Below are 27,010 nucleotides of genomic sequence, written 5' to 3' on the forward strand. Positions count from 1 at the left end.
GCTGACGGGTCCTGATGGATAACAAATGTACCAGCAGCTTCCCAGAATACTTACCTCTGAAAAGAAGGGAGCTCTGCGGAAGTGGCCTGGACAGCTCCATAAATCAATGCCACACCATTAATTCCTGACAGATACTAAAAATTAAGGGATGGTCAATTTTAAGTATTGGCCCTGCATAAGTCTTGCAGTTGTTCTTTCAGGAGAGCCATAATCCCCATTTGAGAAGCAAGAGAACCATTATAGTGACCCTGCTGAAATTTCAGTCTGGCTCTTGAAGGCTAATTTCGCTTTTCATCGCTTTAGAAGTGCAGCCAGATGTTGCTTTTGTTTATATCGATCTTTGTTTTCTTCCCCCTGGAAATTCAACCCAAACCCAGCATTTATTTTGCTGTATAATTGTTTATTGTAGGACAGTCCCACTGGCAGGTTGGCCAGTGCTGGAACCTCCCACAGCCTGGCCCAGGAAAGCCAGACACTGAGGGAATTGTGCTTTGCTTCACTGGGAAACTGGCAACTGGCATCCAGCTGGAGGAGAGCTTCCTCAAAGGGATGGTTTTGAAACCAACACTCTCTTTGGTATTGCATGGACATTTTGACAGACTGTGTGAGTCACAGAAACACTTTTCATGTGTCTCTGAGCACCTCTGCCTGCAGAGCTCCCATTTCCCTGGCAGTGATTCCCCTTTCAAGTCACATCAGCTCTCAAGGTATGATGCAACATCATTGAAAATGTGCATGTGTTTATTAGAGGTTACAGCTTAAAATATGCAGGCACCTTCAAATATATTTCAGACTGTGACAGCAAGCAGAGTGACTGAATGTATGTCAGAGGTTTATGATGAACTCTGAAGTGTCTTCATTTAAAAGGCAGCATCCTTTTTTTATAGGCATCCTTTATTGCTTGATTTATTCTTTCTATCTGTAACTAACCTCTAGACTCATAGATTTAGACTCCTGGTGTGATGCTGTTTGAATGCCGTGCACCTCAGAGCTCTGCAAAACGTTCTGACAAATTCATTGCTTGGTCCTCTCTCACTGTTCAGCACAATGCCAAGGGATGGAGAGATTAAATGGTGCCCTACTGTTCAACTGAGAACCCATAAAATCAACATATTTAGTGGGTGTTATAGAAAATTTGTCACATGCTAAGCAGGGAAGACAGGAAAGGAACTAGGAGAGATTTAGTGTTCCATTTTCCATCTCTTTAGCAGTATTGTCCTTGATGTTTTCAGTAAGACTTTGTTGGGATTTTTTGCAAAGGATTAAAAGCAGTGGTGGAGATGAGGAACTGAGCCTAAGTAAACAACAAAATATTCTCTTCTTGAGAGAATCAACTTGATCCCATATAGATAAAACTGAGCATTTATGGAAGTATGAAGGGAACAGATGGGCCAAGCCCAGGGCTGCATTCAGGACATGCATTGTTTGCAGATGTGCAGTTCCTGCAGGAATACATGCAGTGTGGTTGCACACAGTGTGATTGCAAGCACCCATTTTCAATCATACCTGTCGAGTCATTAGAGAGAGAATTTAATTTCAGAAACCTCAGGAAGAATAATAATCTTTCACCTCTGCCATTGCAGGAGAAGACACTGCCTATTTTCTATCAAAATGATCAGCTTTAATAACCTTCCATTAATATCCATTTATACTGAAGTGAGTTATACAGAAGAGACCAAGGAACACAACTCTGTAGGGCCATCATTACCTTGTGACTTCATGGCAACTGTTCTTTGAATAAAGGCAAAGCTCTGCCTGCAGAATTCACCCTATTATTAGTAGCACCAACACCATAGTGGTTACCCCACACCACCGAAGTTTCTGCTGTTCAAAAAGCTTTAGTGAATTAATCCAGTGCCTGCAGTAGGATTTGCACACACAGGTTTGGATTTGGAGAGGAGCAGAGATGAATTGCCCAAATCTCCTGGTACTGTACAGTTGGGAATGGCTTTTTCCACTGTGCTTCAAGCACAGATCCTTCTGCTCCAGGGGAACAAGAATTGATTATCTGGTACTGAGAGGTTTGGAGGCTTTAGACAGAAGCAAACAGCAGTTATGAAAGACTGCATTTTTGTACCCTAAAAGGCTCTGTCAGAAATGTCATTTGTAATTAATTAGAAGTGTATAAAGCAGAAAAGATCCTGTTAAAGTCAGGTTTTAACCCAGGGCACTCTGGGTTTCAACCTCTGGCTGAATGCTCAGAACCTTTTCACAAGTTCCTGTTTGCTTTCTGGGTGATCCTTCTGGCAGCATTTGAGTTCCCAAAATGGTTTATAAAAAAGCTTCCCCCTCTAGACAGATCAGCTCCTCACCTGATTCAAGTAAGATATCCTGTTTTTCCAAAGAGATTTTTATTGCAATATGAATTTATTACAAACCATTTCACATGCACACATTTTCAATCATATGTTTTGGGTCATAAGAGAGAATTTAATTTCAGAAACCCTAGGAAGCAGTAATAATCTTTAACCTCTGACATTGCAGGAGAAGATACTGAATATTTTCTATCAAAATAGACAGCTTAAATAACCTTCCATTAATATCCATTTATATTTATTACTCCTTCATTAAAGTTAAGACAGCAAATCCTTAATAAAAAAACCCCTTAAATTGACATTTTACTTTACTTCTTTCTCTTTTAAAATGCTAATACTTAAGGAAGTGGACAGGACATGACATATTTTTATCACTGCCACACAGTTCAGCACTAGCAGTGTAAACTCTTTGTGTCTTGCTTTTTGCCCTTATTATATCAAATATAAGCAGATTTTCTCTGAGTTCACTGGAGGGAACATCTCCTTAGAGCAGCACATCCCTTCATTATCCAGCCCTCTCAGCTGTTCTCCAGCTCACCAGGAGACCACTTCCTCTCTGCTTTACGACCTCTTTTATGATCCTTGATGGCCTAACTTTGGGGTTTTTCAGTTTACTTTCTTGCTTGACTCCCTTGTGCCACTTTATGACATGTCCTCAGCCAGCCTTCCCACAGCCTTCCTTAATGACATGAAACCAGGCAAGGAAGCAGAGAATGTGTTTTTCTTTTTGTATTGGAAAAGGCAGGAGATAACTCATGAACCGAGGTCAACTCAACATGAGAACACAGAACTGCAGCTGAGTTTCAGCTGGAGGAAAAACTGCCAGGAGGGTCCCAAGCTCCCGACACCTATTCTTGTTTTCCTAACCCAGGGCAAAGCTCCTCTCCTTCTGCATCTCCTGCCCACACCCTGGGGTTTTTGCCCTTCCTCTCTGAAGAACTGAGCTGTGCTTCTGGTTTTTCAGGCTTTCTTCAGGCCACTCGTCTGCTTTTTGACTGTTACTGGGCTGCAATCACATTTCTGCTTCCTCATCTCCCGCATGGCCCTGAAGCCACATGGCATCATGTGAAAGAAAAGCTTTTAGGTTTGGCTTCTTCTATCCAAGGACACAATGTTCTCATGCAGCTGAAATGAAACAGGGCATTATTTTCCTTGCCAGCAAGGCTGTGTGTGTGTATTGGGGTGTGTATTTATAGCAGCAACCCCTGGGACAGATGAAATGGTGGCTGCCACTTTGCCTTTCAAACCAGCAATGCTCCACCTTTAACACGGTGCTTTCACAAGTCTGGCCCCAAAAATGCTCCTTTTCTACAGTGAGTCACTCCAATGCCAATTCAGCTGGGAAGCAGAACAGGGACTGCCAGCTTCAGAGTTGTCAGCAGAACCTGGAAATGAGGCTGTGAAATCCGTGGGCTCTCAACCTCCCTAAAACAGAGATGAGAAAGAGGAACCACCTGCCAGCACAAAGGAGCTTCTGCATTTCCATTTCCTCCCTTCACGGGACACGAGTGTGCCCAAGGTGCAAGATGGGTCACCGACCTTCTCCATTCAACACTGCTGAGCTCAGGAGGGGCTGGGCAGCACACAGCTGATGCTCACACGCTGATAATACATTCTTACCATTCTAGATAAAGTAGAGACCAGGGGAGCAACTGTGGATTGTGCAGGGGTCTGCAGAGAATGACCAGGTTTGGCTGCTGGTCATTTTTAGGAAGGGGTTCTCATGAGCCATGTGCTGAGCCCAAACACCACTCCAGAGCTGGGAGTGACATTCTTTTAGTGTGAACTCAGCAATGCTATTTGGTCAGAAATTATTTCAATTCAAAACAGCCAGAGGCACCCCAGTAACCCAGGGGATAAATCCATACTGCAGAATACACGAGAGAAGCGGAGCAGCCGCAGTCACCGCACATGAAAAAGATAAAATCAATTGATGATGAAAGGACATAGCTACTCCTGTTTGGCCTAAAGAAAGCAACTCTACTCCACATGAAACAAATTCAGAATGAAGATTCTGTAGGCACGGTGAGTATTTGTGATTTCTCTTAATAAGTATATACAAAATACGGCTTTCAAAAGGAAGGATCCCACTGTAGTTGGGGACTCATATTTCTCCTCTCTTTAATAAGGTTATGCAGCAATTATTGATCCCTGACTACAGCCTAAAGTACAATTAGTGTATCTGTAAAAACATCCTTTTTAATCACAGGTGACTTCTGTAGCTCCAAGTACCTCACTCAAACTAATAAACATTATTGCTGTGGCCCTGCCAAACCCTCTGGCACCAGCAAAGGGCAGCAGGAAACAAAACCCTGAGGAACTCCTCACTTGGGCAGGAAAGTGTCTGAACTGTCCTTCCCTATTTTGCACCAGGTTAATGAGAAGTCTGTGTTAAATGCCTCGTTTTCAGGAAGCTGGTTCCAGACTGCTGCAGTTCAGCAGGTGAAATACCAGCTGTGGTTCCCGTGCTGGGCTCAGCATAGTGGGAACGGGGAGCTCTGCTTGCCAGACAGCTCCCAGGCTCACAGATGAAGCTTTAGCAGGGAGATATTCCTTCTTAAAAGCAGGTACTGGCTGCTGAATAAGGCAAAGATTTTTATTTTGCCTGCTTTGCTCTTCACCTGGGGTTTTAGAAATATGTGATGCACAGCTGGAGAGACGTATGAAGGGATAGAGAGAAATATTAAAGAAAGCCATGTATTTTTCTACCCAAAAGCAAACATGGTGCTCAGTGGATTACACTCCTCTCATTTCTTTAAGATAAGAACAGTGTTCAAAGGAAAATCTCCTTCTCTTCTGAGCTATTCAGTCATTTTTGAACATGATTACATCCTAAATATCACAGTATTTGCAAAGGATTGGGATCACAGTGATAGGTGGGTAAGGTGCTTTCCTTGCCAACTTTCTATTTACTTCTGTATTTCATGCTCAATATCCTTGGTACAAATAGCTCTATCTCAAGTACAAATGTTATGATAAAAGAATGGTTTTCAGGCCTTTCACAGAGCATGACAAATGCTGTATCCCCGAGCAGCAGCACCAACTGATTCCTGGTGCAGCATCTCCTGAGTGCCCTACAGAACAGCAGCACCAGCCAGGCTCTGCTGCAAGGAAAACGTTGCCCAACTTGCACTGAAAAAAAACCCCAACAGTTTCCTTGCCCATCTCTCTGGGTAGCTGTTTAATGACTGCTTTTAGAGCACTTATGGCTGCAGGAAGTCAATAACCTGCAGACTTTTTTACAGTTGGTACCCCTGGTCCTTAATGGTGCTTAGAGCCTGCAGCCCAGGTGTTGTTGCCAGGGCACAGTGTCACTCCAGAGCATGGCAGTCCTTCTAAACCATTATCAAAATGTAAATGAAAGGCAACACTTACTATAAACATCTGCATTCTAGAGGCCAAAAAGGCACTTTGATCATTTGCTGTAAGACCTTCCAAAAATACCACCTCAGACTAACCTACTAGACAGATACATCATGTTAGATGTGTCACCACATCCTTTTAATCAGTGTGTAGTCAATATTCTGTATTATATGAATAACTAATTAGTTTCACAACTTATTTCCACAGATGTCACTGCAAAATCTATCTGAGGAATGTCATCTGCACTTGAGAGAAGGACAAGCATTGTAATTAAGTATTAAGCCATTTCACCAGTGTGAGTCTGCCGTGGAGTGTGAAATGGCTATAATTCACATTTTTAAGACCTTGCATTTATTAGCATCTATTTTCTACTCAAGGTTAGCAGTGTGCTGCACAGAGAGTTAAAAAAAGCCAAACAAGCTCACTTTTTTGTTATTCAAATGGATACATGTGCACGTCTGACTGTACAGATTGGTCACACGGACAGGGTTTCTCTCAAGTCCCAGAGGATTTCTGGCTCACACATCTCTGTGAGCAGCACTCGAAGGTCAGATGGATGCTCTGATTATGGAGCAGGTGACATTGTGCTGTTGAAAGCTAATGACAAACCTGGGCACAACGCAGCTAGGCAGGATACAGATCTTGTACACAGGAAAGGGATTCAATCTGAGATAACAGCCAGGACTGACGATTAATATCTCCCAGGAAGAGACTCTGTTTGCATTAGGAAACCCCCACAGAATAAATGCAGAGAGAGTGTAATGAACCCAGCTGTTGGGGTTTATTCAGGGCCCAGGAAAAGTTAAACTGGTCTCTGTCTGGAGCCATTGCTCCAGCTGCAATTGTGCTGCTTAATTATATGCAGAAGAAGATGAAACTTGAGTATCTTCCCACATGGTTTGGTCATCAACCAGCAATCAAGAGGGATATTTCTACTGCTCTCTATCCCATAAGCAATGCTGTTTGGCAGCAATTTCCTTTAGAAATCTGTCCTTTCCTTCCCAATTCCCACTCCTGTAAAAAGGCCAGGGTGCTGGCTCCTACATGACACCAGCAGCACAGGGGACAGGAAGGCCTCTGGGAAGACCCCAGCACACACTGCAGGCTGCTCCACCAATTCCAGCTGCTTTGCCTTTTTTCTTGAATATTTTTAACTTCAGCAATACACTGTGTCCAAAACACCTTCCTGCCAAGCTGCCCTTCCTGCCAAGCCTGCCTTCTCTGTCCATTAGTCCTCTGTGAAGAGGATCTGCCTGTCTATGGACAGATGCTATCAGCAGCACTGGGAACAGGGAAAAGCCATGATTTATCCAGCTGGGATAAATCAGCAAAAACCTATCAATGCTTCTGCCTTTTCCCATGCATATGCCTCCTGAGCAGCTCATCCAGATCTAAACTTCACCTGCTGAAAACAGGGAAGGAAAGGACACTGAGAACTAAATTCACCCTTCCTGGTGATGAGTGTGAAAGAGAGGAAGACCATTAAAAGAAGGTTTGGTGGGGTAGGGAAAGGGAACAGCCACTCCTCTCCTCTTTTTTGCAACAGAAATACTGTAAGAGATGGAAAGCTCCAGCAATGAACTGCCTCCTTAACTCCAACCCTTACATCCAGTGGTATAATATACCTTAATGCACACAAGAAGCCTGTGGAAAGACTGCCTTGGTTTGGGAGGGCTGTGGCTTGTCTTATGTAAGAGATAAACAGGCAGCAGATATGAAGGGATGTCAACAGGACAAAATACTAAAGCAAAGTGGCTTCAAAATCAGTGTGAATTCTGTTTTGGGGAAGTCTCTCCAACAGCAAGAGTTTCAGGAGGCCTTGGCTGCCATGGGAAAATTGTTAGATCAGATTTGGTGTGCTCAATTAGAAAATGAGGTGATGAGGATCTCTGTCATTCTAAAGCAGCTCACCAAAAGTCACTGAAATTAGCTTGAAGTTTAGAAACCATGAACCTGGTGTTTCCTTTTAGTTGTACATGAGTAGGTTCGTGTTGGCTTTAGTGGAGATGGTTGTATATATTCAACCCATCTGCAAAGAACTGAAAATAGTTATATTTGTTACAATGTGGAAGGTAAAGCTCATCCCAAGGAAATCTGTTGTCTTTTAAGTTGGTAGGAGTACCAAAATTATTGGGATTGCACTGGTATAACAGAGAAATAAACTGCATCCCTTCTGGAAAATAAATCAGAAAATAATGCCAGCTACATACAAGAGTGCAGTGGTCACTTCCCCCTTGCTGACACCTCACAAGAATCCTCACAGGAAAAGTTTTCTTTGAACTAAATGGTGTTTCAGTATCACATATTAGTCTTCATAAATGACTTTCATTTCTCACCAATTACTTCCTCTTTTATACCATTCATTTTTCACATTTCCTCTAATTTTCTCCTCTTAATCATTATTAATGTAATTGGTTTTAGACAGAAATATTATTTGTGTTCCTACTTATCTGTGGTGCCTTGTGAAACACAGCTGAGAGAAACCTTAACTCAGGAAGAATTACTGTTTTTCAAAATGAGTGTTGTTACGTTAGCTCAGCGCTGTATTTAAATTGTTTTTTGTTACAATAGGTCTCACTTGGACTATTTGGGTAGTTCAGTACTCTACGTGGCAAGGTGGAATTGCACTAATAAAATCAAGCAGCAAGCACATTTCATCTGCCATTTCGTGCTTTCAGTGTTTCATAATTAACTTTAGTCAAAAATTACCCCTTTAAGCCCAAGGGTTTAATTCTGCCTTAACTGTATTTGTGCATTACAGAAAAAACAGTCATCCCTTGGCTTCCTGGCCTTGGATGAGCGATTTACTGCATTTTCAACCTGCAATATCTGTGGATGAATTCCAGGTGTGTGCTCACCCCTCATGGAGGGAATTTCATGCTGTCTGACTTCTTTTTATTTAACTCTGGGAACAGAAATACCCTAAAGCAGGTTTCCAAGCTGCAGCACGACCAGGACATTGCTACTTCAGGCAGCTCTGCTCCAACACCAGCCCGTCCCCAGCTTCCAGCACTTGGCATTTTAACAGCATCCTCCTGATACTTTTTCTTACATTCCATCACCCACCTTTTAATCCCCTCTAAATTTCCCTTCTTCCTTTTTCACTGGCTAGTCCAGCCTTTATCCCTCACGTCAAAAGAGTGCTGATCTCGTGTTTGATGGACAGCTTCTGTTAGCCTCCCTGGCATGTATTTGTTTTCTGGAAGAATGTAAATAGAAAAAGGCAGGTGATTCCTGCCAATGTCAAGGAGAGGTTCTCAAGGCAGGCTCTTGACAAGTTACTTGGGTGCTACTCAAATAATCCGGTGCGGAAAGGTCATCTTGAATTCAACTTTTATACATAAGCAATCACATCACCATATGTCAAAGGCACCAACCTGCTTTAAAAAGCATCAGTGCAGATGAGTACAAATACTTCAATGTCCAAACAAATCTCCCAAGCCCTCCCCCTAAACTATTTTGGGACGATACCAGATGGCAATGCTAAACATCTCAAGTATTTGAAAATAATGTGGATTTGTTTGCTTTCCTTTTTACAGCTTTTGACCAGTTTAGAACCCAATGGACAACAACAAACACATTCAGGAGTCTACAATTACCTTAAATAAGTAAAAACATGAAAATGTTCACAGAAGTAAATCAAATCATTTGTCAACCATCTCTAGTTTTTAGGTCATTACTAAAGAATATTCTAGAGCCCAGGTAGGAGACATGAGCTGTTAATTACACCCTGCATTAAACAGGATGTTAATGAGCTCTGGCATTTCTACCACAGTGGACACTGAGCAGGGATGTTTTAGGACACGAGTCTGTCTGCAGCAAAGTCCAGAGCTGGCTCAAACAAGCACAAAACCAATTCTTGCAGCCTTGTGATGGGCTTAGCATGTTAGGAAAAGGCTGTGCACATATTCCCACAGGGATGGTCCCCTTCTAACCCACTGCAGACAAAAGTGTTTTACAAAGGACACTGAGGAAAGAGGATCACCAGGACGGTGAGCACTCTGTACAGCAGCTGATTTACCAATACAGCTGAATTCTGAAGACCATTCATCAGCCAAATGGACAGCAAATCTGTTGAGAACAAGTGTCCTGTCACCTGGAGTGTGTCAGCTGTGGTGACACATGGGCATGACTGAAGGCCTTGGGGAGATGGGAGGAAAAGAAGGAGCAGAGATGAGTGGCACGTCCTGCCCGTCCTGCCGGGGAATCAGTCTGTCTGCTCAGGAGAGCGGGAAGGGAAGGAGGACATCCAGGTGTCCTGACTCCCAGGTGGGACAGGAGCAGCTGGTCTCCTCTCTTTGTGATAGCAACAGTCTCTGCCACCTCATTTTGAAATCTAAGGAAAGAACAGGAGTGGGGACTGACAAGAGCAAAGGGAGAAGTCACCACCATCTTTTGGTTTAGGATAAAGATGGAGGCTGGTGGTGCAGCAGCTGAATGTGCACTTTCCTCCTGAGAACTTCAGCCTAAGCAGGAAAGAAAGTTTGCACTCTTTATTGCAGAAAAAGGTCTTTTAGAGGCAAGCCAGCTACTGAGTGTGTGATTTCACTGCTGCTTTCCCAGCGGTGTGTGACAGCTCGGGGCCCATCTCATCCAGCTCTGTTTCACTGCAGCATCTTTGTAAATAGGCAGAAAGGACACCTTATGCACACACTCTGCCATCAAAATAGGAAGGAACCAAATAATCTCCCCTCAGAGTAAGATTATTTTCACTACTTTAACTCTGTACTGCCCCCAAAAGGCACCGTTTTACCTAAGAAGCAGCCAGTGATCCAATGGGTAGAGAGAGATGGATGGATCTTAGTTTGGGGAGCAATAGAGCATTTGTTCTTGGAAAAACTTGCTTTCCCTACACACTGCCACCACTGGCTCTTTTCTTCTCAGGATGCTGTAAAAACATTTATTTTTGCCAAGATAAAATTGTCAGAAGCACACAAAGTGTTTTAGGACTCAGTGGGGCTTTTTTCCTCCCAGGTAAATTCTATTCAATAATTTTCCTTAAAAAAAAACCCCAAAACCCCAACAGATTTTCCAGGATTTTTTTTCATACAGCCACTAATTTGAAAGGAAATCAGTTACCTAACAGCTCTCCACACAAAACAAGTGAAATAACATGAATTTAAAGCAGATCAAATATACTGAATCAATCCCTTGCATGGAGACTGCCATTAATTCATTTCAATTTCATTTAGCTTAATTTGCTCTGGAGCAGAAGCATAGTCAATCAGGTTAATGCCCTTTTAATTCACATTTTCCCCCTCCAATATGACATCCTACACTTATTTGAATTATTTTCCCCTCCCATTTTAGAAAAGTCTTAACCATGAACTTAGACCTAAACCTTGCATCTCTTTTGCACTACTCTAGACCTGGTTTTGTAAGTGATGGAGATGCTATTGGATATTTTAACCATGATCTTGCCTTTTTTCTTTTTTTTTTTTTTTTAATGGAAATGTCAATAAACACGGGCTGTGCCAGAAAGTCTTTGTCACCTGGAGCTCACCTAGAAATCCACTTGCTGATGCCTTTGTTTGCTTGGCTTTTCCAGGGAAATGGAGGGCCCTGCCCCACCACTCCCTGCCCTCACGTCTCCTTTCCCCAGAGCAGCCCCTGGAGCTGCCCTGCCAGCTGCATGTCATGGTGAGCAAAGGCCATATTTCCCCTTTTTTTTAAGGAAGTAGACCCAAACTGGGAAAACCACGAGGCAGAGTTAAAGTCACTGCCTGGAGAAAGAGAACAAACTTTCATAACAAACAGAATCACACCTCCATTGCTCTTGCTGTCTGACAGATGATCCCCAGAGTGGAAAATGGGAACAGTTAGAGGGTTTCCTGGGGGACACTGAAAGGTAGAGACAGACCCAGGGGAAGGCAGATGGGATATTCTTTGTCTTCCATGGTGATGTAGCTGGGCCATAACTATCCCTGGTATCAGAGCAGGGAATCAATGAGAGATGCTCTTGTACCCCCCTGCATCTGCAGTAAACATGCAGCACTCGTGCTCAGCTTCAGCTGGCTCAAGATTGCTCCATCCCCAGCACTTTTCCAACACAGAAGAGTTTGCAACCTAAGATTTAAGGACAAAATGTCCTTCTGCTTTTTTTTTTTTTTAATGGTTCTCTCTCTTTTTCTAAGGAGGGATAATTTGAGTATTGAGGCAAACCCCTACAGCACCTTTGGTCAGAAGATATCAGGAAGATTCAGTCAATAATTTATCAGGCTATATGATTAGTGTCTTTCCAGAGACTAGTAATCTAAATTAACCTGTAGTGCCACACTTTTTAAAAAAATTATTTTAAAAAACAAAATAAATATAACACCCAGCCTTAGCTTGAGGGCAGAGCTGGCTCCCAGGAGCTGTGCTGTTTATTCCCTCCTGGCACAGTGCTGTCAGCAAGTGGCATCTCTGCAAGTGTCAGCACTTGCACACATGCACAACTGTGCCTTGTGTAGGTCAGGGAGGGTTTGCATTTCTGCAAGACAGATAATGCTGGAGAGCATTATCCTTTTGCCTGCTGCTACTCCCTGTGATCCAGCACAGCCTTCAGGACCTCCCTGCACAACCAGGAAAAAATGACTCTGTGGTTTTTTTCCAGATGTTGAGCCCAGGGTATGCAGAGCACGTTACAGAGCAGAAATGCTGCTCTCTCATGACCTGTGATTGCCTTTAATTTGGTCTTATCAAATGCAAATATGGCAGGTCCCTTCTCTTCCATGGCATCCTGTGATGCTGATGCCATGAAAATTTTTTGCCTTTTCTTTTATACCCCTGTTATACCTTTTTACAACTTCTGTATTCCTAGTGCTTTTTCCCTACATTCTTGGACTTGTTTGTCAAGCTGAGAGACTCAACATTTTAGAAGCTTCGTAGCTGGGGATCAGTGTGCCCCAGAGCCCAAGGTCCTCTCCAGAACACATTCTGTAAACCAAGATAGAACCATCCAGGGGAAGGTTCCTTGGGGAGGGGGGCTCACTTGAGCCTCTCATTGGGGAATCTTTGATAGATCTGCTAATTAGTAAAACCTATAATGATGTATCAGATCTTTTGGGGGTGTGCATTGTGGTGGGCATTGAGGTGCATTCGACCTGGACGTGTGCACCTAAGGATCCTTAAAATAAATACCAAGGTAAAATCCCTTTTCCCCTTCTAAGCATGTTTGACTCTTGATTTTAAGACCAGGAAAAGGCATCAATGCCTTCCAAAGAGAATCCCCAAGCTCTTAAGCAAAAGCAGAAATGATGCCCAGCAGTAAACACAACTCCAACAAGGCTCCACTGAGTTACCATTAAACCATATTCCAAAGTTTACCTTAGTTCCTTGAAGGGGTCTGCCCTGACATTGGGAGTTTCTATAGATTTAGGGAACACTGTGCCTTCTGCTCCTGAAATCACAAAACAAAACAGAAGACAAATTGTAAACATCATAAGCTGTTATCAGGGGAGTGATTGTCAAATCATACCTCGGTGCAATTTAACCCATTGCCCTACCCCATTTCTCTCTTGCACATCCCTTCTGTTCCCAGAAAAGCCAGACCTTCATCATCTGAAATGGGTTGCCTTGATTACAAGTGGGATTTGCCTGTAATTTCTGGCTGGAAAAGCAGCTGCTTGCACCCCAACTTGGGGAGAGTCTGCTGACCCAGCTGATGCAGGGAGCCTGGAAAAGATACCCTTTGCTAACCAGGCATCTAATCCAGCTACATCTCTCATTAATGAACCTGGATGCATGTCATGGCATTATTTCTTTTGCTGGGCTCTCAGAGATACTCAAGGGAGAAAAGCAAATTTTGACTTGATCCCTGCAAGGGATTACCTCTCCAGGCTGTGATCCTGCCTGGGGAAGAGGAGGGAGGTGCACCCTCAGGCAGGGCAGCACAAGCAGACCCTGCTCCAGTCCCAGCCTAGCCACCAGTTCAATGTGTGACCCAGAAATCATTAACTTCTGCTCATTCCCCCTTCTCTCAGAGACATGGGGAAGCTGCTCTGCCCCATTTGCTGACTGGCTTTAGAGCTGTGAACTGCTGAGTACTCTGAGCAGCTTGTGTGAGTTCCAGACCACTGCAATCCTCTTCATGGCCACCTGTATAGCCCAGTTGAGCCATTTCACCCAGCCATTCCTAAACTGGGTCCATATTTTGGGATGGAGCCCTGCTCTCTCTTCTCTAGAAAGATGTGCTCTCTTCATACCATTGCTGTAAGCCAAAGCCCTGCCACCCTCTGGCAACCCTTTCCACTAACTGTTCTCATTTAAAATGTTCATCTAATCTGAACTGGTCTCACTTCATCTTTCAGACACTGAATCTTCTCAAGTCCTCGTGGCCTTGCATGAGGAGCCTTCAGTTAGACACTGATGGTGACTCAACCCCCCCAACCTGCTCTGATTCTCTGAAAAGTTCTGGGCTTCCTGAATCAATCACTGTGAAGCAAATCCTCTGGACTTCTCACTGCTTTTTTTCTGAACCCATTCTACTTTTAAAATCCTCTGCTGGAGCACAGGCATCCCCAGGTGCTGTCACCGACACTCTCTGCTTCAGAACATCACGTTCCTCCTCCCACTGAAACTTCCAATTAAAACACAGATGAGAGTGGTACTAACTGCCTCACACACAGAGTGCACTATAAATTAATGCTCCTGTTCTCCAATATATAGCTGCCAGCCCAGTGAGCAAGTATGACCTATATTCTTAAGTTTTAACCCCTGGTCTTGCCTTCAGATGCATCATGAACATTTAGCCACTCATTACCTGCAGTCATCACAGCAATTTCAGTGTCAGCGTGCAGACAGCACTGGTGCTGGTTTTTTATTTCTTTAGACTTTAGTTTGATAAAGTTATTGGTGCAAACTACAGATCCTGATGAAAACTTTTACATGTACAGATTGAGACCTCTCCTAACACGTGCTATGGTAACTGTTACCTATGTGCAGTCTGCCAGCCATCATTACAGAGCAGAAGATGTTCTGAGATGGTGCAAAACATGTTAAGACAACATCCTGCTGCAACTGCTGCTGTAAGTGAGAAACACCTATGGCTTCAGTATGACCACACTGTCTTTGCACTGAAATAAATTAACTAAGCTGTCTCACTGTTAAAGCAAAAAGAAAAAAACAGAATGAAAACAAGCACTCTAATATTTATAAAAAAAACCCAACTCCTTTTAACCCAGAGAAAAAGAAAGTAAACTCAAAGATGATGAAAGCAGCTTAAAGTTTATAGCTTTATACTTGGGGATTGAAGCTGATCCTATGGCACAATACAGATATTTAGCTTTTAACTTTACTATAAGCTTTCATTGTTACAAGTTGCCATAAGCAGCTGTAACTTGCCAACCATGAAGGTTGTTACTATCAGATCTGTCCTCTCTCAACCGTTTCCAAATGATTTGAATCTCTGCTTTATCCACACGATTGCCTTGGCTCTTGGCTTTGCAATGAAACGTAGCAAAACATCCAGCCTGCACTTATGTGCATAATAGAACAGTCATTTTTGAGGGAAGGAGGGCGAGGAGGTGCAGCTGGAGAGATGCACATAGATATTCTTGTACCCTATGCACACACCTAGCTTAAATGGGGACTTTATGCTGGGCATTTAAATTCAGTTTTAGACACCTTAAGTCACGTACTCAAGTCATGCAAAGCTCAAAGTAACTACCTGCCTGTAACCAGAAGTGCCTGCAGAACAAGGAGAAACTTTTAACTTATTTCTGAACTTGGGGTGTTCCAAACTTTCCTTATTTAATTAAATGCAGGAAGCAACTTTGGAAACAAGATCAGTGAAGACCCCAATGCAGTCATGTCAAGAAGGTTGAAAATAAAAGAGCTGGGTATTTGTTTCCTCCATTTTCTTGTTTTCCCTTCCCTACACAGTTCTCAAACCCTCTCTTCCTGTCTCCCTTATTGCCAGATCCATGAAAAGGTCCCTCAAGCACTGGGAACAGGAATGAGACTTCCAACCCTTCTGTTTCTCTCCTTTGATCTGAATTAGAAGTGAATGCTACCTGCCTTGATAAGGCTTCCTGCCTCGACTGGATAATTCCTTATTATTCTCCTCTAAGAACACAGAATCTCCCAAAGGGCCACCTGTCCCTGTCACTGAGCAGGACATCAGCCACGAGGGGATGCTGAGGGACCAGGACTGAGACATCCCTCCCTTGACTCTGGCTGTCAGCAGCTGAGGGCCTCCTTGAATTGGCAGAGAAAGTTTATCAGAGACTCTGATAAATTTTCCTCACCTAACCCTCACCCTAAGCGCCTCCCTTTCTGTAGCAAGGGGCTGATGGATGAATTAAATGCTCTGGAGAAGTTCTCCCTTTGGTTTCACCCTGCTGCCTGGTGATTTCAGTAAAGAACCATCCTCTTCTTTCTGTGCTATTGGGAATTTTCTAGACCTCAAATGTGCCCCCTCCCTCCAGCACCCTCTATTCTGTTCTGGAGAGTCCCAGTCTCTGCCTGGGGGATCAGCAGCTCCAGAGGGAAAAAACTGCCTTGGACTAATTCAGTTCCACTGGATATTTGTGTCAAACTCTGGCTTTTGGCCACCGTGGAAGTCCCCAGCCAGGCTTTGACAGCATCAGTGTTGGATGGTGTTGAAAGTGAAGGCTGGAGGAAGTGACCTCATTTAGTGGTTTTAGAATCACAGAATCACTTACGTTGGAAAAGGCTCTTCAGATCACAGAATCCAACTGTGACTCAAGGCTTTGGCAAAAAAAGAAGGAAATTTTGAGGGAAATGTGCTGTTGTCACTAAATTGGGCTATTTTGGCTCTGCTGAGGGAAACTGGGATGTTATGGAGTAACAGATGATTGAAAATATGAAGTCCAAGGTCATGTGCTTAAAAAAGCAGTAAAAATTTCTTCTACATGTTGGAGGCTTCTAAAATATAACATCCCTGGATAAAAGCTGAATGCTACTCATGATTCATGGCAGTGTGTCAGAGTCAAAGGGAAAGCAAACGTGACATTAAACTGAAAGGCAAGAAGGAAGCCTAACAGGAACATGGAAAAAAAAAATCATATTATTTTAAGCATCATCAGTGAATCCTCAAACTATTGTGTGCCCTCCCTGCTCATCCCCAGTGAGGAGAGCATACAGGGAGGAAAATCTGTAATGACTGCACAAACAGGAGAAGCCTGTCCTACAAAAGAAGCCTGGAAGGACTTGGCTTTGTAGCTGAGCAGCATGATGTGCTGAGGAAGGGTACTTATGCTGTGCATAAATACATTAGAAGGGTAAATAACACCAAGGGAAAAGAACTACTGGCTCTAAGCCGATGTTTAGATGAGAGCCAATGCTCATATGAGCAGCAGTAAACTGGTCCTGAATGTATTTGGGAAGGAAAGTGAGGGTTTTCTAGCCAGAAGAGGAGCTACAATGGAAGCAGCTTTTCAGTTAGATGGGACAGACAAGATGACAGATCTGACAAATTCCTGACTGTAAGAACTGGTGTCTCAAAACCCAAGGTGCAATATTTTCAGGACCAGCAATTTCCTTCCAGTCTCGCATTCCTCCAGTCTTATTTTCACTGTCCTATACCTGAGCAATGATGGGTTTTGGCAAATGGTATTAACACACAGCTCCAACAGTTCAAGAATCAGCTACTATAATCTCCCTTTTCAATCAAAACTGCTCTACCCCTCTTCCCCTTTTACTGAGTATAAAGCAAATGTAACCTACATTTATTATTGTACAAAATGGTTTCTGCTTCCTGAATTATCAATTATTAAAACATTTTCTATCTGCCATGAAAAACGCGTAACAGAAAATTTCTATTTCTTTGCAAAGTACTGAATTTTTTTTTCCATCTATGAGACTCTCTGCTGCTGCTAAGGCTGACTTATGTGCAATCAGCCAAAGACAGAAGAAAACAGTAATATCATTAGTATTTAAACACACTGTACTGTACATCCCTAGGCAGTAAATTATTCTTTCTCACAGTATTCTATCAGAGAGGCTTCCATTATACCGATTCCCTCTTCTGACATTGTGTAATTTACCACCAATAAATGTTCATAAACAGTTTGACTGAAAAATCCATAAAGCCATTTCAGCTTTCTTTTAAGTTCCATTTAATGTCCCTCAAAAATGATTTCATCAATGTGTTTCCATTAGCTGGTTCTCTGCCCAATAACTTAATTCCACACAATCAGTCAGGAACTTATAAAGCATATGACAGGATCTACCTAAAGTATTTTGAATTGCCATAAAGATTCATTAAAAGAGTGTTTGCTTTTTTGGCCTTTTTTCCCCCTTGCAGTGCATAAGGTGTGGGATGTCAAAGACCCCTGTACGTGTTCACTTCATTCAAGAACAAAAATCAAGAGTCTCATGGCAACAGAACATTTACAGCCCAGTTTTAGGGTTTGGAAATGGAGGAGCACAAATGCCCCAAGAAAGGAGCAAATCTCAGCTGGAAGGTGCATCTTAACCAGCCACAGATCCAGCCAGAGGAACACAGGCTTCAACATTTCAGCTTCTCAAGCTGTCTCTTGCTTTCCCTGAGTGCTGCTGAGGTACCTGAGCTGCATGACCCTGTCCTGGCACCTTCCCTGGTGCCAAGGCAAAGACAATCCCTGCTCCCTCTGGCCAGAGCTGGGACCCAGCCATCGTGGCAAGACACTGATCACATCCCGCTCCCTCTGCACAAAACCTGCTCTGGACTTCCCCTGCTCTCTGCTGGAAGAGAGAGAAGAGGAGCTCAAATGCAATACAATGAGAGGTATTTTTAGACTAATGATTGATGCTCCTGCTGTCAAGGGTAGGTGGCAATCAGCTGAGCAGCTCTTGGGGGTGAGCAGGATGCAGGGAGACGTCAGGTTTCCACTCAGGGGCAGATGCACCTGGTTAGCTATTCCCCACTTTCCTTTTTCCTTCCAGACAACACATTTCTTTCCCACTCTGTATTTTTTTAGTGATAGTTCCAGACCTGCAGTACACCTTTAGTGTTGTATATCACTGCTTTCTAATCAAAGTGGGGTCTCAGAGCCCTGTGATGAACCTGGAGATAAAGCTGGCCTTACTGTATCTTCTCTTTAGTGCTCTGCCTTATGCAGTACTGTGCAAATGAGGGGGGAAGGAGAAGGATTCGCTGTGATTTTTCCTAGCTGAAGTCAAGAGGCAAAGCATAGCGTGCTGTTGGTCTCCATAAACTACTTTTATTCCCACTATTATTGATCAGGACACATTCAGCAATTTGTTCATTGAAACACCCATCTGAGGAGGTTCTCTCCTCTGCAGGTCTCATCAGGATATAATATGTGACAGTCGCAGGAAGTCTGTGCAAACAGATGCCCAGGAAGTAAATCCAATACAATGAAGATAAAAATTATTTGTGACTGCTTCTTCTAATTCCAAGCTTGAAAAACCTTATTCATCCTTAATTTATGTTTTTAAATGGGTGAGCATAGTAATTGCTGTTGCTCCCCTTGAATCCCATCAAATCTGAAATCAATAAAAGCTCTATTTCAGGGTGCAATAATAGCCTGGTTAGGCTAAGCCAGCACACTGAACAAAAGCCATAAAGCTTCATTCATGTTTCTTCCCAGGATTCTATAAAAATAGCTCATTGCAAAGGTCTGTCTGTCTTCCTTTTTTGTCTAAGTGTTGGGGAGTTGTTCTTTTAAGGGCAATCAAGAAATCTTGAATAATAAGGGCAATAATGAGATAATGTGCAGCATCAACAAAGTGTTTATCATACAAATGTAATCTAATTTTTTTTTTAATGGATTCTATTGCTTTTATTACAGATTATTTTTAGCTCTTGGTCTTGGCACTGTATGCACACAGGGAGTGAGGCAAGCCTTAGGCACTGGGCTGTGGCTGAGTTAGGCCAGACAGGAACTCCTTGTGACTCCAGCCCTGCCGGGTGGAGGAGAAACAGTTCTCTGACTCAGAGTCCCAAGCAATCAATGGAGCTTAGGTTTAAGCTGGAAAACTTGCAAACAGTGAGATGAGCTGCAAGCTCTGAGATGAGCAAGTGGGTCATTAGTGATGTATGTGCCTGTAGTCACACCATCTTCACCAGCCTCCCTGCCACAGTCCATTTGTCTGAGAGATATAAAGGGAGTAACAGAAAAGAACAGACAGGCTCGCACCCAAACTGAGAACAGACATAGAAGAAAGGTTGCTACAACTTATGCTGACCTCTAGATATTTCCTTCTTGACTAGTTTTGGAGTCCTTCAACACTTTCCTGCCACTCAACAATAGCAATGTTATCACTGAATCTTCTCAGCATTCTTGTGCAAAGTTGCAAAGGAACTCAGGAGAGCACCTGAAGTGGGAATACACAGTGGAAATTTATCACAGAGAATATTATGTGGGCTTCAAATAGATCAGCTGGGGAAGAAACCTAGGAAACAAAATATAAATCTGCAACACTTTTAAACTTGATTTCAGTGTTTGGTAAGTGTACAGTATGTTTCTTTCATAATCCTTGTGACATTTAATCAATATTAATCTGATGGTGGATGATTCCTCTCTTTCCTTAAACAGGATTAAGGGAACACAACACAATCTGAACACACATTTCAGCCTGGACTCGAGGCCTATTCACTTTACATAAATGCTATCCTTTCAGCCTGGAATGTACTTTAAGTTAAAAGCAAACACGAGGAAAACTCCCCAGTATCTCTCTCTCCCAACACAGATTGTTCTTGCCAAGAAAAGACAAGTTTGCAATCTGGGTGAGTGGATTTTAAAAAAAGGAGAGCAATGTTGGTTGAATTTGCCATTAAAAAGAATGGAAAACAGTGTCTACACCTATTGCCCTCAAGGCAGGGGAACTGTCAGAAGTATTCAATCAAGAATTGGTAATTTTAATTTCTTCCCTTGCAGAATGGGAGAAATACTTTATTTGGAAGAAAATAAAAATGCTATCTCAACCTCTGGAAAATAAAACCCTAAACCCACCCAATTCAACCAAATCAGATTTCTTTTCTACACAGCTTTTTAATTCTCTGTCACTGCTGATTACAGGTTAAATCACTTTGTGACCCCTGACTCCTACACAGATACAGCAACAGCACGATTCCTAACTCAGAGCAAAAAAACCCCATTTTCTTGTGGCTTTCACCACTGATAGGAGACATATGTTTTTGCCCTCCACTACTCCTTAATTTTGCTAAACATAATTTTTTTCCACCATCACAGCTCTGCAGCGAGCGCGAGGAAATCTGACGGAACTGCGCTGCCACGCCTGAACGCTACAGACAGCGGAGGCTGCTTCCAGCCTTGCTAAACCCTAGTATCTTCATTTGTCAGCACATTTCCCTACTCCCCTCCTTTTATTCCCTGGCCCTTTCCTGCAGGACCAACGACTACACGACAGCTTGGCAATTGCTCCGGGACTGCATTAGTGTTGCTGCCTAATTACCTGTGGGCAGTGAGTACTGAGTATTGCAGCTGCTTCCTAGAGAAGTTCATACATCTTCAGCAAAAGGTCAAATGCCTGTCCCAGCCTGGTGAGCAGCCGCCTGTGGCTCGTTCCTTTCTCTGGCCCAGAGCACAGAAGGGAGCGCTGAAGCAGCCTGTCATACATGAAATCCCTATTTGTGCTTGGTCTTTGCATATTAAGTGCTTTAATTAATTAATTCTGAGTTAAATATTTTTAAATTGAATGTTAAAATTAACCCATCAGCCCAGGTACAAAAATCAAGTTCATGATCAGTGTTTTCAATTCTTCAAAGTAGTTTATTAAGAGAGTTGCACCCTTCCCAGTTAAAAATTCCCCAGTTAAAAATTCCCAACTTAATGCTCCCTTTTCAAACTTCAAACTTCAAACCACCTGTACACCATAAGAGTTATCTTTCCTGTGTTTACTGTATACTTTTACAAGTGTTTTAAGATGTGTTGGATGTATTTTAATACTTTTTTAGGTGTTTTTACTTGTACTTTGGCTCCAAAGCAAATTCCAAAAACCCCAGTTCTAACAGCCAGCAGCTATTTTTAGCCCCATAGCCGTTACCCTGTAGGCAAGCTCCATGGCAACCTGGATTTTAATGAAGGCATTGTAGCACCCTTATCTCAGCTGATACCATCCCTCTGACAACGATGAGCCATTGGTGGGCAGAGATGTTCTGTCAAAGGGAAAACACCAATCACTTTAAACCGAAGGGGCGGGCTGGGGGCGGGCTGTGGGCAGACTGGGGCGGAGCAAAGGCACTATAAAACAACGAGCTAGACAGAGACACGCTCTCTCTCTCGCTGCAGGTTAGCTGTGGTGGACATCAGTGCTGGGAAAGCCCTACTCCTATTAAGGAGCCTTTAGTAATTTTTTTACTTTTGGACCAGCCAAAAGCCAGCCCAGCACTGCAAGTCCTTTTTCTCTCCCTGAGGTCCAGTGCTGTCTCAGCCAGAAGATCTCAAATCCCTGCGCTCCTGGGGCATACCATCTATCGAGCCATAGGATCCCAAATTTTTATATTTTTCTAATTTCTGTAATTTTTCCATTTTCAATAAATTATTTTAACTTTTTATTTAACTAAGAGTTGTCTCATTTCTCACACTAAGTGAGCTGGAGCTCATTTGCAACTGGGTGAACTGGAAAAGGGCTGTGGCCCCACACTGATGGTACAGTTTGTTTCCAGAAGCACTGCAAGGCATCCCAGTGAGGCATCCCAGAGAAGTTCCCTGTCCTTTGGGTTAGAGGCACCTTCCTCTCCACGGCCTTTGTAAAGGGAAAGGATCAGAGTAGGAAAATGTCTCAGTTTCCTCAGAAATGAATATTGCAGCACCATGTCCCCTTTGAAAAGGAGACTTACAGACCTGTAGCAAAGACATGTTTTTCAAGGAAGCGCCCAAAATCCACCAAAATACAAAGATTCAAGCTTGGCATTTACCCTCAGGCATAAAGCTGCAGCAGACTCAGTGGTGAGACCAGAAAGCTCAATTTCCTCTCTGGGTCAGGCCTGATTTCAACACTTGGCTACCAGAGTTGTTCCCTCTGCCACAAACACATCAGCAAAATGCCATTTTGAAATCATAATGGCTGCTGTAAAGGGCAGCCATGCATGTCCTGACCCATAAATAATCTCTGCTGAAGAAGGGTACATGCTGTAAAAATGGGTGGGAATTCCTGGAAACTGTTAAATTTCAAGCTTACCCCACCCTTTGAAATGACTGATACCAGTCAAATACCTTTGTGGATTATTTAATGAAATATAACTACTCTTGCAGTCATTAAAGTTGCTCTCCTATAACTACTGCAGCAAATAAAAGCTGGAAAGAAGCCACTAGAAGTTTTATATGGAGGAAATGTGAGCAGAGTCCTCTAATCAGGCTGGCATTGCAGCCACAGCTCTGCAGGGCTCCTCCCAGATCAAGCTAATACATGAATCCCTGAAAATGTTTGTAGATGTGAAGCTTAAGGCAGCCGGGGCAGCTGACACAGATGTGTTAGTTCAGTGCATCCACATTAAATCCTGTTCTCTTCTTGTCCAAAGTGAAGGATATTGCAAAGGCTTTTTTTATCCCTTCCATGAGTAGCAAGCCCCAGCACCTCGTGTTGTATAACTGCAGAGCAGGTTCCTGCCTCTGCCTCCAACAACAGCCCCAACACTGCCATTTAAAAGAGCTCTCTACAGTCAGAGAGTCATAGAATCACAGAACGATTTGGCTTCCAAGGGACCTTAAAGATCATCTTGTTCCAACTCCCTTGCCACAGGCAGGGACATCTTCCACTAGACCAGGTCACTCTGAGCTCCATCCAACCTGAATGGGGCATCCACAGCTTCTCTGGGCAACCCATTTCAGTGCCTCACCACCCTCACAGTATTCAATTTTTTAATATCTAAATTATCTAAAATATCTAATCTAAACCTAATCTTTTTCAGTTTAAAGCCATTCTTCTTCCTCCTGTCACTACATGTTCTTGTAAATAGCCATGCACTCCTGAACGACACTGCTTTTATTGTTGCTTCCTCCACTAAACCCTCTAAACTCCTTAATAAACAGCTCATAAATAAAATGCTGGAAATGTGCCTTGGATTTAATTACTCCAAACTTACTAATAAATTTGCAATAACCTTTCAACAGCTGATTCCCCTTTCCAGGTGCATTCCCAGGTAGCTGGAGAGAAACTTGAACAAAAAAATGTTCCCAAACTAAGAGTCATGAAAGTCTAGCCTGTGGTCAGCACTGACATGCTCCATGTGGTTCATTGCCCAAAGGGTGGTGGCTACAGTGGGAAAAAAGCTCCAGGGTAGAAATAGAGCAACTGACAAATTATTTTAATGGAGGGCATGGAAAGGTTGGTGAGATCAAAGGTACCCTTAAATCAGCCATGGTGCTGGGGAGGGCTGCTGTGCTGGGCTACATCACACTGCTCCTGCAGTCTTTATTCTGGGAGATGAAAGGCATCCCACCCCACTCTAAATACAGCTATTTTAGTTAGGGTTTGCCACAGGGGAAGGCTTTAGCCAAATTTTTATCATTAGGCTCCATTAGAAGAAAAGCTCCTGCCATGCTAATCCAAATGTCTGAGAGGCACATTTTCTGGGGAGTGGGAGCAATCCCTGTATTGTCCTCTTACAGAGAAGGGACCATGTGGGTTTGTGATTAATCCTATCCTTGTTGCAAAGCAAAATGGTAATTTTAATAGTGGTTAAGAAGCGTGGTTGATTTGTAACAGGACAGCATCCAGCCCATGCAATCCCACCTCCCACACAAACCTCCCTCCACACTCAAACCCAGGGACTGCCAGACTCCTGTAAGCTGCAGGAGTGTGGCTTTTGTGGTTTTATCTCAGCTCACTGCAATGCACGTGGATTCCCATCAACATTTAGTCTTTAAAAAAATTGGTAAAATCCATCATAAATATTAAACACCAGAGTATACTGGCAAGTTTCCCTGAAAGCAAACTTCAAAAAATAATCTCAATAAAAAGATGTCAAGGCCCTTGGGAGAACTGACACTGGCATGTCATCAGATGTTGTCTTATAAGGCTAAATTAAGCATCTGACCAGAGTTTAATTTCTGTAAAAACTCATGCTAATTTAAATTGCTTTAGATTTAATTAAAAATGCCTTTCTATAGAGATAATAATGTAACTCTGTTAATTAGTATCAAGTGGCATCTAGAGGGCATATTTAAAAACTAATTTGGAGAATAAATAGAGCTAATTAACAGTCAGAATAATGCTTTATGATTGTCTTTTATTTATAAATGCTAGAACGTTCAATAAGCGATTAAATGAAATTGTAATTAATATATATCAAAGTTATTTTTTTAATACTCTTTTAACTAAAGAGGGTTTCTTACGCCCCATTTTTCAGACACCCTGGACACGTTCCGTTTCTGGAAGGAGGGAAGGAGGAGGGGGAAGGGGCTCTGCTGGACGAGGCAGCAAATACAAATTCAATTAGGGAAAACTCATTTATCTGCCCTGCACAGGTCTGTGTTTATGCCCCCACGGGGCTGTCCAGCCAGGCGTGAGCTCCTGAGTCCATGGGGTTTGCCCAAAGCTCTGCTGACCACAGCAAGGGCTGGCAGGGAGGGGTTGCACATCACCCCACACATCCCCACGGGCAGCACTGCAGGCAGAGGAGTGGCAGATTTTGCCTTCAGAAATCCAAGCCTTGCAAAAGCAGAGCTGCGGCTCTGAGGAACGAGAGCAGCTCTGAGGATTGCTGCAGGACCTTCTGAGCAACCACAAGGTGCCCAGATTCCATGGAGTGAAGCTGGTGGAGGGAAGGGGTGCTGAGAGTGAGAATGTGCTTCCATCCCATCCCAGCAAGGAGCACATGAGCACTGGCAGATGAGCTTGGAAGGAAAAGGGCAGAGTGGAGCTGTTGTAAGGTTCAGTTTTTATAGGACTTCTTGCAGGCAAACACGAGCTCCCTTAGAGTCATCTGGACCCAGGCAGTGCTGAGCTCCCAACTTTGAGCAAGGCAGAGGGAACTCTTTGCACCTGGAAAAGGTTGTGTCCGTGTTGCCAGAACTCTCCATGGCCAGAGGGCTCAGAGGGCTGCCCTTCCCCTCAGACAGAAGTTCCTGTCATCCTCCAGTCTTGCCTCTGATGAGAGGTTTGACTGGATTCACTGTATCATATAAAATCATTGAAGTACTCTAAATTATGTCATACATGAAAAGCAGAGGTGGCCAGCTCGGTCTTTCTGTGTCCTTTAATGCTCCTAAGTCAGAAATAACTCCCCAAAATACAAATCAAATAAAAAGCACTTTCATATGGTAATCTGCACTCTCCATGCTGTGCAATTTTTTGAAGCACCATCAAATGCATCATATGTCCTACTTGCATTTGTTTTTAATCTATAATTCTGTGTATTCTTCCTTTTTTTTATCCCTTGCTAACGTTGAAAAATCCTCTAGGTACCCAGAGCAGAGTTCATTTCAAAACAGGAGAGCAGCTCTTTTCTCAGGACAAGGATCCACCACTGGTTTGTAGCACAAACTTCCAGAAAAAAACTTTGAAGTCCGTACAAAGAAAAGAGTTATTGTCACTGGCAAGATTCAAAGCTGGCCACAAGAACTGCTGCTCTGACCTCTGTGGGATGACTTTCATGCCAGGTTGTTGACATAAACTTGCCTCTACAACAAGTACGTGTTCAGCAATAACAAGAACAAGTTGGAATTATTTACATGGCATAGATGGGTGCCAGCAGACACATTCCAGCAGCACCTGAGAGCCCAAACACCAGAAAAATGATCAAAGGAATTTGTCTGTGTACTACGACTCGGACTGGCCTTCAGAGCAGACAAAAACACTCCAAGAAACACGAACATATGGTGTAACACTTCCCAGCATGGCAAACAGCCACGGCAAACACTTTTGGAGATAAAATTAGATTGGGGAAGCAAAGCTGGAGAAAAACAAAGCCAAGTATGAACTCAGAAAGCATTTCAGCTCAAGGTCATCAGAACACTTGCTATGTAACACCACCAGTGGTATCATTCTACTTTTTCTTTTCTGATAGATCTGCAAAAGTCAAACCAACTTCGAGAAACAGTTGCAGGTAGAAAATGAAAGTGCACTACAGTGATCAGCAGGATTTTTGATGCTGTTTATTCTGGAGACTAAAACAAGGCAGAAACTCAAAATAACTAGCAAAAATAATTCCTGGTTTCTTGAAAGTACAGAGGAACTTAAAAGCAATTTTTTGTAAGTATGTAATCTGAAAAGGAGTACTTGCAGCTTGTAAGGAAAAGGTTCTGTGTATTTTTTTGAAACCAATGATGTAAATCTCTCTTATTTTAAGGTCTCCAAGAAAACACTTAAAAACTGTTGCACCCTGACTTCATCTACCCTGCAGGAATTAGCTCTGAAGGGTGCAGTGTGAAGGGAGATTTGTTGGAGAACATGGATTGTTACCAATGTCCCCAGCT

The 27,010-nt window shown here is 43.0% G+C and overlaps 1 protein-coding gene across 12 annotated transcripts in view; it reads right to left on the minus strand.

Moving 5' to 3' along the window:
• Window positions 1-27,010, minus strand: part of SGCD (sarcoglycan delta) — a 504,819-nt gene that overhangs the window by 27,201 nt on the left and 450,608 nt on the right. For 11 of the 12 annotated variants that reach the window (XM_069028492.1, XM_069028495.1, XM_069028490.1 and 8 more), the window contains one exon: window positions 12,987-13,059. In XM_069028492.1, coding sequence (XP_068884593.1) covers window positions 12,987-13,059 — 73 coding nt within the window. Of the gene's footprint in view, window positions 1-12,986; window positions 13,060-26,030; window positions 26,488-27,010 lie in introns of those variants that run through there. The other variant, XM_069028499.1, reaches the window with a different exon arrangement.

The sequence above is a fragment of the Aphelocoma coerulescens genome, chromosome 13 (genome assembly GCF_041296385.1).
Source record: "Aphelocoma coerulescens isolate FSJ_1873_10779 chromosome 13, UR_Acoe_1.0, whole genome shotgun sequence".
NCBI classification, from domain to species: Eukaryota; Metazoa; Chordata; class Aves; order Passeriformes; family Corvidae; genus Aphelocoma; species Aphelocoma coerulescens.